This window comes from Chrysochloris asiatica, unplaced genomic scaffold, assembly GCF_000296735.1.
Source record: "Chrysochloris asiatica unplaced genomic scaffold, ChrAsi1.0 scaffold00076, whole genome shotgun sequence".
In the NCBI taxonomy this organism is placed as follows: domain Eukaryota; kingdom Metazoa; phylum Chordata; class Mammalia; order Afrosoricida; family Chrysochloridae; genus Chrysochloris; species Chrysochloris asiatica.
In genome coordinates this window covers 12,572,390-12,586,510 of record NW_006408594.1, presented here as the reverse complement: position 1 = coordinate 12,586,510, position 14,121 = coordinate 12,572,390, and the positions used below count along the sequence as shown (strand labels likewise).

The 14,121-nt window shown below is 41.1% G+C and overlaps 2 protein-coding genes across 2 annotated transcripts; one reads left to right on the top strand and one right to left on the bottom strand.

Annotated features, from left to right (window-relative positions):
• The first annotated feature begins 2,337 nt into the window (after positions 1 to 2,337).
• LOC102819026 (chromosome unknown open reading frame, human C12orf23) lies at positions 2,338 to 6,015 on the top strand. Its single transcript, XM_006865250.1, has 2 exons — positions 2,338 to 2,401; positions 5,729 to 6,015. The coding sequence occupies exons 1-2, from the start codon at positions 2,338 to 2,340 to the stop codon at positions 6,013 to 6,015; spliced, it is 351 nt and encodes a 116-aa protein (XP_006865312.1).
• Positions 6,016 to 12,699: 6,684 nt separating this feature from the next.
• Positions 12,700 to 13,851, bottom strand: MTERFD3 (MTERF domain containing 3). Its single transcript, XM_006865249.1, has one exon. It carries the CDS (start codon positions 13,849 to 13,851, stop codon positions 12,700 to 12,702), a length of 1,152 nt encoding a protein of 383 aa, XP_006865311.1.
• Positions 13,852 to 14,121: the final 270 nt, after the last annotated feature.

Genomic DNA, 14,121 nt, shown 5'->3' with positions numbered 1-14,121 from the left:
CAGTGCGCCTTGGACTTCCTCCCTAAGTTTCATTGGCTTTTGATCATATGCTACCTCTTGAAACGGTTGAACATGAACCATTTCCTTTGGGTACAGTGACCCTGTGTATTCCTTCTGTCTTCTCTTGATGCTTTCTGCATCATTCAGTAATTTGCCCAGAGAATCCTTCAATTAACAAAAGTTGAGGCTAGAATTTTTTCTTCAGTTCCCCCAGCTTGAGAAATGCTGAGTGTGTTCTTCCTTTTTGGTTTTCTGATTCCAGATCTTTGTCCCTTTTGTTGTAATGCTTGACTTTATCTTCTTGAGCTGATCTTTGAAATTTTCTGTTCAGCTCTTGGACCTCCTCATTTCTTCCATTTGCTTTAGCATTTCTACGCTGGAGCAAGTTTCATTGTCTCTTTTGACATCCATTTTGACCTTTTCTTACTTTCTTATCTTCTCAATGACTTTTTGCTTTCTTCATGTATGATGTTCTTGATGTCATCCACAACTCTTCTGGTCTTCAGTCTTTAGTGTTTAGTGTATCAAATCTGTTCTTCTGATGATCTCTAAATTCAGTTGGGATATATTCAAGGTCATATTTTGGTTCGTACTGCATTTGTTTTCATTTTCCTCAGCTTCAGTTTGAATTTGCATATGAGTAATTGATGGTCTGTTCCACAGTCTGCCCCTGGCCTTGTTTTCACTGATGTTATATGGAGCTTTTCCTTCGTCTCTTTCTGCAGTCAATTTGATTTCTATGTATTCCATCTGGTGAGGTCCATGTGTATACTTGTGTCTTACTCTGTCTAAAGAAGGTATTTGAAATGAACAAATCATTGATTTTGCAGGAATCTATCATTCGTTCTCCAGCATAATTTCTATCACCAAAGCCATATTTTCCGACTACTGATCCTTCCTCTTTGCTCCCAACCTTTGCATTTTCAATCACCGGTAATGATCAATACATCTTGATTGCATGTTTGATTGATTTCAGATTGAAGAAGTTGGTAGAATTCTTCTATTTCATCCTCACTGGCTATAATGGTTGGTGCATAAATGTGAATAATAATGGTATTAACTGGGCTTCCCGGTAGGTGCATGGATATTATCCTATCACAGACAGCATTGTACCTCATGACCGATCTAGATATGTTCTTTTTGACAATGAATGCAACACCATTCCTCTTCAATTTGTGATTCCTGGCATAGTAAACCATGTGGTTGTCAGATTCAAAATGGCCAATACCAGTCTATTTCAGCTCACTAATTCCTAAGATATCGATGTTTATGCATTCCATTTCATTTCTGACAACTTCCAATTTTCCCAGATTCATACTTTGTACATTCCATGTTCCGATTTTCCATGGATGTTTACAGCTGTTTCTCTTCATTTTGAGTTGTGCCCCATCAGCAAATGAAGGTCTCATGGGCTTTACTCCATTTATGTCATCACGGTCAACTCTACTTTGAGGAGGCAGCTCTTCCCCAGTCGCATTTTGAGTGCCTTCCAACCTGAGGTATTCATTTTCTTGCACTATATCTGACAGTGTTTCTCTGCTGTTCATGAGGTTTTCAGTGACTGAATGTTCAGAACTAGTTCATCACTCCTCCTTCCTAGTCTGTCTTCGTCTGGAAGCTCATCTGAAACCTGTCCACCATGGGTGACCCTGCTGGTACTTAAAATACTGATGACATAGCTTTCAGAATCATAGCAACTCACAAGCCACCACAGTACGACAAACTGACAGACAAGTGGTGGCTGTTTGGTTTTAAGTGGAAACTGTCACTTTAAATTTTGAGGAGATCTGTGCGCATGCTTAGTAGATGCCTCCAGGGGTTGAGGTAGGGTGTCCATTTGCTCAGGCATCAACTCTAGTCACCAGAATGGAGGTGCGCAGTCAGCGAGAGACCAGTGAACAGATACAAAAAAAAGGATGTCCACACGTGTATCTCTGCGGTTCTGTCAGGTGTTCGTGATGGTTCTGATCCTTCCCCCACTTGGTCTCTCCCAAGATGGCAGCACCTGGAGCAGCTGAGTGTCTTGAATTAGAAAGCAATGGATTTCTTGATTCTGCTACAAATTCCTCTAGCTGTAAGCCTTCCAAGCTTCTAAATCTTCCTTTATATGTGGTTCAGAGTTCTGGCACCATCCCCTGAGCCTGCTTGGTTCAGTATTCTGTTTGTTGCTGATGGAGCTCCTCACTGTATGTCCACCTGATCTGCCATCTTGTTATCATTCAAGTGTTTTAAAATGTAGTTTATCTGGAAAAAGTTGATTAAGTTTTAAAGTAGCTTGTGAAAAGAGTTGGTGTCACATTATTGAAATTCAGCTGTGTTTTTGTTTTTCAGGAGATCATGAATCAGGCAGATAAAAACCAACAAGAAATCCCATCATACCTTAGTGATGAACCACCAGAAGGTAAGACGACATCTACAAAAATGCCCTGGTGAATTAAAGATGTGATTTTTATTAAATTTAAAATAATGCAACTCATTTACCTGGTCAGCAAATATGCTCCAAAAATAATTGAAAGTAAAATAATTTTTAGCTTTTAATAAGAAAACGGAGTCCTGGTGTGGCACTGTGGGCTAATGCATCAGACTGCAAGTCGTTTGAACTGCAAGCTCGGTGGTTCAGGCTCACCAGCTGCTCCTTGGAAACCTTATTCAGGGTTGCTATGAGTCAGAATAGATTCAACAGCACTTCACAACAACAAGATAACACAGATATTGATGAATGGGGCCACAGTTTTATAAGCTCTATTTGTAGTTGATAAAATTGGGACACTTTATGTAAGATCAGTGTACCCTGTTTTATGGCCATTTCCTGAGTATGAGTACCCTTGTACATGTAAAGGGCAGGGGTAGGAAAGGAGGGATGAACTGTGTTTCCTTTTGATGTGTTGTCATTACTACTATTGAATCAGTTCCAACTCATCGCGGCTCTCTGTAGGGTTTCCAAGGAGCAACTGGTGGGTTTGAACCACTAACCTAACCTTGCAGCTTAAACTGACCTTGCAGTCCAGTGCATTATCCTACAGCACCATACCAGTGTGTACCAAACTCTTCAGGTTTATTGATAAACTCATTTATTCATTACAATATGTTGTATTTTTTCATGGTCTTGGGGTCTGCTTAATAAGTTTTTCTAAACTACTGTTCTCTTTTGGTTTGAAAATTATGACTTTACGTCAAAAAATTCCTAGAAACATTGATCTCACACATGAATGTCCTGTATAAAATTACAGGTGTTTTATTTATGGTGTGGTGTAGAATATAACTAATGTTAATCCGTATAGTGATCTCTTTGGAGGATTGCCTGTTTGTCTGGGTTAGTCATGGAACTTAAGAGACACAAATTGGAGCAGGATGGTTGGCTGAAATGGGCTACCGGATAGACTAGGGTGTCTCTGGGCAGGACCCAGAGCTAGAAGTAGTAATTCCAGGTATTCTGTTTTCCTCCTGGGAGTCCTGATGTGGCGCTGTGGGTTAATGCACTGGACTGCAAAGTTGATTTGAACTGCAAGGTCGGCGGTTCAAGTTCACCAGCTACTCCTCAGAAACCCTATACAGGGTTGCTATGGGTCAGAACTGACGCAACAGAACTTAACAACAGTTTCCTCCTAACCCTATTACTGACTTATCTAAAATTTTCTTCCTATATTCCTTCTTAATGTTGGTAGGCAAAAAGGAAATGGCTAGGAAGCTTACAGAATGAACAACTTTTATTTATGTAAAAAGACAATGGAGGAAACTTAATTGATTAGGGTTAGTTTAGCTTTTTGTTTTGGAGAAGGGAATGGCAGGGGTAAGGGGTGAGGAAGAATCTGGAAAAGGATTGGCTGAGCTCTTTTTGTCTTTTTTTAGAACTAAAACCATGGAGTTTTTGAAAGAAAAGTTAGGGCTGAGAAAGTGAATTAGGACTTTGAGAGATAAGTGAAGGCCATCTGGAAGCGTGGTGGTCAAGGAAGAAAACATTGCCACAGGAAAGCCTGTATGCCAACTGCTGAAGAAGGGGCATCTACAAAGCAGATGATTTCTAGAGTGGTAATCATAGGTCTTGATGTGGCCTGTAGGATAAGCACTGGACTGCTAACCACAAGGTTGGCTGTTCAAACCCACCAGCCATTTCTTGGAAACCCTATACAGGGTCGCTTAAGTACGGAATCGACTTGACAGTACTTAACGCTCATAAGTAGTGGTCCCTGGGTGGCACAAATGGATTGCATTTGTCTTCTTACCTAAAGGTTGATGGTTTAGACACACCCAGTGGAAGAGAGATGGGGTGATCCGCTTCTGTTAAGTTTACAGCCTAAAATAACCCCGTGGAGCAGTTCTCCCATGTAATGCCATGAGCAGGACCCCACAGCAGTGGGTTCAGGGTTTGATACAGTGTAATTAAAGATATCAGCAGCATTATATATGCACACATCAACTAGCTGCCATCAAGTGGTGTGGTGGAAATAAACTTTAATTTATGGAACCCAACATGGTCTTAAGGGGTTCTCAGAAGTCCCAGGCCATTCTTCTGAGAATCATTACTTTTAAAGAAAGAGAGTTGTTTCAGTAATGATTTCAGGAAATGAAGGGTAAATACATTTATTCATCTTTTTATTCTTTCACATTCCCTTTGTTTTTAAATTGTATTGATCATGTAAGAATACACTTAAGCCTGCTGACTGTAAAGAGTGACCTCTAGTTGCTGTCGCTTTAGTAAGTGCTGACGGCATGAGTGTAGAGGCCAGCACTGCACTGCTGTGCACATTCTGATTTTATTAACATGAACTGCACACACACAAAACAACTGTGTGGAAATATCTGTAACAGTTGATGCCTCCACCATGTTTTGTGTACGCTTCAGTGACATCGTTTCCCAGTTAATGTCACTATCACCACTGTCCATACAGTTTCATCACCCTGATCAGACAGACACTCCTTATCCCTTATGAAGTACCACCCGGGGAACCACTGATGAACTTGGACTCTCGGAGTCTGCCTGTTTCATATCAGTTGGACCACAGTTGCTCTCTGGTGTCTGACTAACTTCTCTCAGCTTGCTTTCAATGTTCATCTGTCTTGTGACACAGATCAGAGCTCTGGTAGCTGAGTAATAATACTCCATTGGGGTACATGCCACGTTTTATTATTTGTCATTTCATCTGTTGGACGGTTGAATTGTTTATACCATTTGGTTATTATGAGTCGTGCTGCCCTGGTTATTGGTGTACACGTATCCATTTATCTGCTTTCAGATCTTTGGGAGTGGAATTGTTGGGTAATATGGTAATTCTGTGTTTAACTTTTTGAGAAACCACCAGTTTTTCTACAGTGGCTTCATTTTACAGTCCCAGCAGCAGTGGATATGAGGGTTTGAGTTTCTCACATCTTTGCCAACATGTGTTATTTTCTGATAATAGCTATCCTAGTGGGTTCAGGCTTCTGTTAGGATAATGATATCCTAAATATAAAGATGGTTTATTAACGACTACAGACTGTATATCCAAGAATATTTAAAGTAGAATTCTGTTTTTTGAAAGTCATTTCTTCTAGTAGATACTATTATACTTTAAAATACGCAGCCATACAAATTATTTATACATGCATTAGGGGAAGAGCTACGTTCACTTGTGTTTTTATGGCTGGCCTCGTTAAATCCGTCTCTTGATTATTATGAAGTCAGGTTACTTTGTGATTTGTAATGTTCTTTTAAAGGTTTATATTTGACTCTCGTATTTTCTTTCATTAGGTTCAATGAAAGACCACCCACAGCAACAACCAGGCATGTTGTCCCGTGTGACTGGGGGTATCTTCAGTGTTACAAAGGGAGCCGTTGGAGCCACCATTGGTGGTGTGGCTTGGATTGGTGGAAAAAGTCTGGAGGTGACCAAAACCGCGGTCACAACTGTACCGTCCATGGGAATAGGGCTTGTGAAAGGGGGCGTGTCTGCCGTGGCTGGAGGTGTGTCAGCTGTTGGGTCGGCTGTGGTCAACAAAGTGCCCTTAACAGGAAAGAAGAAAGACAAATCGGACTAAACCATGGAGACACACTTGCTTCCCAGCATTATGATGCCAGTGGCATTGAATTGCTAAACTAGGGACTACAACCAAGTCCCCTATTTTGGATGTGTACCTTCTAACCTGCTGTGTTGAAAGTATTGATGACTGGCTTTGTCCAAAAGAAGAGGCCAATACTAGCACAGTGTATGAAGGTGTCTCAGACTCCCATTCCAGCTTTTTATCTGGTAAAATGTTACACTTAATTCAGCTGTAACTGAAGATATGGTATGTTTGCATATTTACTCTTAGTCTTTCAGTTTGACTAAAAAATGTGAAAGTTGACTTTAGTGGATGGTCTTCATAGTTCCTTATGTATGATGTGCAGGTGACTCATTTGCCCCTTAAGAAGGGAATCTTGAACTACATAAACCGAACCTTTGATGTGCCTAATAGTTTCAGATGTCTTAGTTTTTTTATAAACATAGTTGATTAGGCCAAAAGGCCACCTTTTCTTATTTAAGCTGGTAAAAGTAGCAGGTATTAGGTCTAAAAGATAAATGGCTTTATGATTCCGAGTGGTAACCATTTACGTCCTATTCATTGATAATTGATGCCTTACAGAAGAACAGGTTTCTTAATACCTTGTATGTGCAGTTCTTAAAATTACCTCTTTGGATCATTTTACAGATTGTTTGTGATATTAAGTTTTCCCTCAAGACAGGAATCTCAGGAGTAGTAGTGGGCTAAAGGCATTTCTTGCCATCTGCAGGTAACTCGTACTGTTGGTAGTTAGACTCCGATTGTACACTTCAACCTGGGTCAGGCTCCATTGTTAATACACCTCACAGTGCCTAAAGAACATTTCTTTACTGGTCAGAAGCTATGCTGGAAACATTTCATATTAAGAACAAATAGTTTTAAGATCTTAAGAATTACCCAAGGCACCCAAAATAAAAAACGAACTATGTGTTTTCCCTACAGGAGTGTGGAAATTACTATAAAACACATTTAAAAGCAACCCCACAATAGATGAGAACTATTTAATCTGGAAGGAAAGGGGCTCCGTAGATCAGGTGTGAATGTGCAATGTGTGTGCTTTCAAAGGGGTCTGTCTACGTAGACGGTTTAAGATGCATTGTACACATTGTACCATTGTCCAAGTCGATTTCAGGCAGGGAATTGGGAGTTTTTGATGATGATGACGAGCGCGTCTTGTCTTGCCAAGCGCATCCTGTGCTATTCCATCTCCAATAGTGTGCTCAGCTCAAATTTCATTTCTGTGGGGTTTTTTTGTCTTGTTTCATGCTCAATTAAAAAAAAAGGAACTGGCAATATATGTTTGTCATTCCTTGTAACAAATGTTTTAAACCAAGCCTGAAAGATCCCCATTTTCTTTATATTCATGTGTGGAAATCTGCCTCCAGGCCACGAAGCGCAGCGGTGAGGCCCGTAACCTCCCAGACAGCAGCCCATAGATCACGCCAGCACTTGAGGCTTTGGTGTTAAGTGCCGTGGAGTCGATTTCGACCCATAGTGACCCTGTATAGGGTTTCCAAGGAGCAGCTGGTAAGCACTCCAGGCTTAGATGTTTGTAAATCACGAAGATTTCCATGAATAATGTGTACTGACAAGTGGAGAAGAATATAATGGGACTTTAAAAAGCTTTCAAAATACAAGGATTTTAAGAAAAATTCATTAAGTTCAAGTCAGTTCATCAGGAATGAGCTGGTCATTTGTTTCATGCAGTATGATTTCAGGTGTATTTGGTCATATGCCACAACTAACAAAGGGAATTAAGAAAAAAAACCCCAATACACACTCATTAAAAAATGATCTCAATAATGGGGTGGAGGCCTTGCACCTTGCTATTTGGAAGAGACTATTCTTCACTGCCAGGTTTTATTTCTAATTGATCTTAGAGCTTTGCTCTGCACCGGAACTTCAAAGTAGAGACTTGAGTTTACTGTTCATGTGCACATATTTGTTTGCAACTTTGTCTTTCAAATTGCTTGAGTAAAAGTTGTTGTAACTAATTTTTCCCACAAAAAGACACCTGTTACTTTATCTCAGGTTTCTTTAAAACTTGGAAGATAGCTTAGTTCCAGAGGGGCTTTTGCAATGACGGCAGAGAACTGTTCAGATGTGTAGTTCGTTCCTGAGGTTTCTGTTGAGGTGAACTTGCCATTTGTGTTGTTTCTGGTTTATTTACGTAGATTAGCAATTTGACCTGTTACCCAGAACTCATACACCTGGAGGCATGTATTTAGCTTCTCTCGAGTGGGTATTTGGCAGAATGAGGAGAAACTTGGGTGGACCCAGCCCACCCAGATGACCAATCTAATCTTATTGACATTATGAATCCTGTACTTAGTGAAATGTCAGAAGAAAATCACTGATTGAATAAAGTGTTTTGTATTAAGGGATGTGGGAAAAGAACACATGAAGTCTGTTATCAAGCACTATGACTTGCAATAAGATGAGATGTTTTATCAAGATCTAAGAAAATAAAAGAAAATTTAAACACAGGGTAATATTAAAATTTTGAGTGATATAGCAGTTGACAGAGAATGCTATAGCCGAATGTTTTTTGATGCCAATGAACAAACATGGCAGAACATCTTCATATACATCTACCTTAACCGATGTCCTCATGACAATGAAGTACAACTATATTTATACTAATAAAGATTAAGTGTAAATTTCTAGGTTCTACCTCAACTTGAATCTGAATAGGGGCCCAGGACTTTACATTTTAACCAGTTCAGACAACTGACTTTTGAAAACTGGAGGACTTGTCAGATCAGGAGCATCTCTCTACCCAGGTAGCTGTGGATGGAGCCAACTGACAGAAATGACTCGGGAATGGGGACTGTGTGAGGGAGGATGCATCTGCTTATGTGCCAGGTACTGTCCACACACTGTCTGATTTAATCAAGATGAGGGAAGCACCTTTATTTCCATTTTACAAATAAGGAAGGGACTAACTTTCATCACTGAGTTGGATTTCTCCTATCACATAAATGAGTGGGCATGGCCTCTCCACACGCCCAGAGCCGGACGTCGGGCACTGCCTGCAGGCTGGGTTTCCTAGGCTGGAACTCCTCCAGATGTCCGTGATTTACTTTGATAGCTAATTACATTTTGCGACCAAAGAATTCAGTGTAATTACACACGGAATGTGTTCTGGAAATGCAGTTTGTTATTCAAGCTGTTGTTCACAGGGAAAATACAATTGAACTCCAGTGTTTTATATGTAAGGATACCTTCCTCCTATCCCTCCTGCTGTATTTTTCATTTCGAATTTTCAAAATTCTGTTTCTCAAGAGCTGAGTGAGAATGTAAGACTTGAGAAAAAGAATGCAAAAATGATTCCAGAGGGTTAAGGGAGAAAATGAATGGGATCTGGCTTTGAAAAACAAACAGTATACAGAAATTTGAAAGTCAAAATTAAAATGAAAAATCTTTTAGAGTTGGATAAGTTAGAAATGTGAATCTATAACCCATCTGTGTCTGCTCTGTTTGGACCCAAGTAGCTGAATTTTGCAGTTTCTTTAATGGCCAAGAGTTAGACATGGCCACTCAACTCTGCCAGACTTTCCAAATACACCCTCTTGTGCCTTCATGTTCCTACTCCTCAAAATGACCCCTTCTCTTTTGGCCCTCTATGCTCCGCCCTCCTGTTTTGTAGTCATTTTTTGGGGGGTGGGGTGGGGGCATGCCTTACATCTGTGTTCCCACTCTGCTTCCCTCTTTATAGTGTATCTGGATCTGGACCACTGTCTGGGCTCTTCTCCAAAAGCCAACCTACCATCACTTCCTCAAGGGTTGGTTGGTTATTTGCCATGGAGTCGGTTCCGACTTATAGCGACACTGTACAGGGTTTCCGAGGCTGTAAATCTTTACAGGAGCAGAAAGCCTCATATTTCTCCCGCAGAACAGCTGGTAAGATTCGAATTGATGACCTTGCAGTTCACAACCCGATTCGTAGGTGTCCTGCAATTTTTCCATCTCTTATCAGGTGATTCTTTTGGTCGTACCTACTCATCAGCACATAACCATGTTTCAATACTGGCTTTGTCTCTCTTCTGCCTGCTTTCCTTTGCTGTAGAAATTCCTGTACAAGCGTATGGCCCTTGCCTTTCTCATCTTCCTCCAGTTTGTAGCTCACACACCAGTTGGCCTTTTCACATTGACCATTCTGCCAGAGTTACTCAGGATGGGATCATCTGTGATTGAGTTTTTGCCAAAGCCACTGGCCACGTCTCTGCATCACTGTTAGCCTCGGTGGCGCGCACTGTAGATCATGTCCTCCTCTTGGCAAGCTTGGTCCTCTGCTCAACCTCTTGCAGGCTTGGCCAGCCACCTACTTTTACTTGAGGCAGTGTGCCAATTAGGTCCATGGCTTTAGAGTCACTGATAAAGGATCCCCAATACATGTACGTTCCTATCCCCAGTGCTGGCTTCTCACAGCTCCAGACTTCACCCACTTGGCTGTCTAGGAGGCATGTGGAGACCACATACCCTATGTATTCTGAATGAACATTTTCAAATGTGTAAGAGCACACTATTGATGTCAGTTGTTATGTGCCGTGGAGTGGGTTCTGACTCATAGTGACCCTGTACAGGGATTCCGAGGCTGTAAATCTTTACTGGAGCAGAAAGCCTCATCTTTCTCCGGCGGAAAAGCTGGTAGTTTTGAACTGCTGACGCTGAGGTTAGCAGCCTAACTTGAAACGACTACGCTGCCAGAGCTCCTTATTGTCAGTACAGCTAGCAAAAACAGCTTACATGAGGATTAAGGCAAACTTTAATTAAAACTCTCCAAGTTTCCCCCCTGTACTTCAAAAGGTCTTCCTCCTCGGACGGGCTGCCATGTTGACCTCAACTGGTACCACTCCTGGGCGCCAGGTGAAGTAGCTGGCCTTTTTCTTCAGCAGTGTCAGATGACTTTAGGTAGGTGGCTTGCTCTCTGTAGAACAGTATACAATGGTACTCAACTCTTAGGGTTGTAAAACACAACTTACACCTGACACATCGTAGGTGCTACATAGATCTCTCCAAACCAAGGAGCTGAACAGATTTGGAATCAGGTGGGTTACGTGATCTCAACGTTGAGGATGTTGCCTGTCTTAATTCTTTTTTTTTTTCTCATGACCACACACATACATAGTACATGTTTGAGACAAGTGTTGCGTGTGTATTTGTTACAAAGTTCAAACTACCCAACAATGTGAGCCAGTGTTTTCCTGGGCAATGTCTGGCTTGGAACAAGATTTAGAAATAGAAACTTGGAACTCTACCACTAAATTCAGTATTATCACACACTTTCCCTTTTGGACACACTTGGGTTTTCAGAATGTTTTCTAAAAAGCTATGCTGACTTCAAATATGTATATGTTATTGCTGTTGTTAAGTGTTGTTGAGTTGGTTCCGACCTGTAGAGCCACTGTATAGGATTTCCGAGGAGCAGCTGGTGGGTTTGAAACTGTCATTTAAATTTAAGGAACTTTGCAGAATTTTCATAAAAATCCCTGAATCTGTTATCAAGACTCACTCTCTTGGGCATGTCAGGTCAGGTAGGGGTGGCTTCTCATAAGTGAGTATTTACATCCATGAGGTACGAGAAGGAACCAGATCTCAGTTCATCTGGGCTCTGCCATTTGGCAGCCTAATGCTGTGCCCTCCCCGAGCTCTGGTTTCATCTGTAATACACTTAAAAGGTATTTTCTGATATAATGGCCACACAAGTTGGCTCTGATCAAACTCCTCATTGCTTTCGTAGGTGATGTCAAGTTGGTTCCAACTCACAGTGTCCGAAACACTACCTGGTCCTGTGCACACCTCACGTTCGTTGCTACACATTTGAGCCCACTGCTGTTGCCACTATGCCACTCCATGTTGTTGGGGGTCTTTTTTGCTGACCCTCCACTTTACCTAGCATGGTGTCCTTCTCCAGGGACTGGTCCCTCCTGATGACATGTCCAAAGTCTTTCTCACACAAATTCCTCTAGTAGAACATAAGATTTTTGGAAAATGTTTGGTTCTCAAAGATAAAGAATTACTCTAACCAGGAGATGAAATGGGATTTCTCTAAAAAACGATGATCCATTTGCAGCTGTTCCCTTTGATAGTGCTAGAATTCAGATTCCAGGAGTGATGTTTTTGAGCCAGTGGTGAGGAAGATGAAGTCTGCATACCAGATGAAACATGCTGGATAAGTAAACATGTATTCATATTTTAAATTCACAGAGCACACTTGTCAGCCTTTTAGAAATTATTAACTTATAGAAAACATAGTGATGCCATTTAAAAGTACATGAGTTTTAAAATAACCGACTTTATTGAAAATAAATGCAAAGATTTACATTTCAATAATTCAGAGATTATTTAGAGCTCATTTAAACACAACTCAGAAGTTAAGTCAGTCTGTACAATTACTGGTGCTTACAAACTGTCCAAAGTAGCCGATTGTGCAGCGGATTCAGTGTTGGGCTGCTAACTGAAAGGTTGATGGTTTGAACTCATCAGCTCTGCTGGAGAAAGACAGGCTTTGCTTCAGTGAAGACTGACAGCCTTGGAAAGCCTTGAGCTGGTCTGCTCTGTCCTGCAGGTGGCTGAGAGTCAGAATCCACTTGAATGAGGTGGATGCACAAACTGACTGCCGAAGTCTTTGCTAACCTTTCACTCTGCACTAGAAAGAAGCCACATAGGTTGGCTGGGTTACTCGTCAACACTTAGTGGAGCCACAGGGTTAAACACTGGCCTACCTTTCTTGTCTTGGATTTTGCTAAAGTTAGCCTCAAACTCTTTTTTGGTTCCACTGAGATTTGCTAGATGCCCATCCTTTATGCTGTAGCCCAAAGAACTGAGTTTCCTCATCCTATACTCTACTATCTGTGGTGTCAGTTCAAGCACCATTGGCGCATCTCTTACCTGAGGTATGGAAATCCCTTCTTTCAATAACCCCTCAATTCTTTCTTCCAGAACTGGAACAGGATAATATAAAAGGGCAGGGCATTTCAAAACTAATTCCTTTAGGCCATCATCTGTGCACTTCAAGACATTTTTACAAAAGGAAATACTGTTTTGTATACTTTTGGGGCCAAGCTGGAAGAGGAATCCTTTGAGTTTGGACAGGAGTTGGAGAATGTCAAGGTTTGTGAAACCTAGCTCCTGGAGAAATCCCATTGTTTCCTTGACAGATGCAGAAGAATTTAATAAAATAAATGGGTTTTGGCTTAATAATTTTAGCAGCCAAACTTTCATGTTGGCTTCAGATCCACCTAAATTTCGATAACTCTCTTGGAGCATTTTTATCACTCGTTGATTAGTCTCAACAGGATTATGAAAAATATTAGGGGCAGTTGTTAAAAACCTGCTAATGATGACATTCTTGAGTCCCAACTCTTGGAAGAACTGAACATTGAGCTTCTGGGTCTCCTGGTCTGTAACAGTAAAGAAAGCTTCAGGAAACTGTCCTATTAACTTAACTAACTCTCCTTCACTTTTGCAGACTGACTGCCAGAGTTCTTTCTGGGTGTGAACAGCGGTTGGACTACACACAATTGCTTCTGGGCATCGTTCCAAAATGCTGGCTATCACAGGTCCATCAGCACCTAGTTCTCGTAGAATCTTGACAATTTCTTCAACATAGGTGTCATCTTCCAAAAGGACCCCTCCTTTTAGTCGGCGAATTTTTCTTACGTCAACTGAAAGCTTATAGAGCGTTTCCACGGTTCTTTGATTTTCTTTGTCTGGTTGGCTGTCAGCTGTAGAGAAGCAAGCTAAAAAAGGTCTGTATTTTGGAATTAATCTCTTTCTGACATAACATAGTCTGCAGGCCTGGGATCTCATCAGTAACATCCACAGCATGCCTGGTGTTCCCTGGCTGTCCCCACCACCCTAGGTTCAGAGTGTGCTCATCATACCTGGAAAAGAGAGAGAAGAAGGGAGCTTTTATATATGATGTGTGGGCTTCAAAAAGTTCTTGGAAAAATAGAATGTAAACATAATGGAATTTCCCCCTGAACTTCTTGAAGCCCCATGTACATTTAAAAATTGGAGATGTAATTAGTAAGGAAAACTACTCAGGTGGCATCTTAAATATAAAGAGGCTTCAAAATATTTTGTGGGGAAAAAAAT

Excerpts from the sequence above, each read along its gene's own strand:
- LOC102819026 (XM_006865250.1), top strand. The coding sequence starts at position 2,338 with ATGAATCAGGCAGATAAAAACCAACAAGAAATCCCATCATACCTTAGT. Across the intron at positions 2,402-5,728 it reads TAGTGATGAACCACCAGAAG|GTTCAATGAAAGACCACCCA; the intron begins GTAAGACGACAT and ends TTCTTTCATTAG.
- MTERFD3 (XM_006865249.1), bottom strand. The coding sequence starts at position 13,851 with ATGCTGTGGATGTTACTGATGAGATCCCAGGCCTGCAGACTATGTTAT.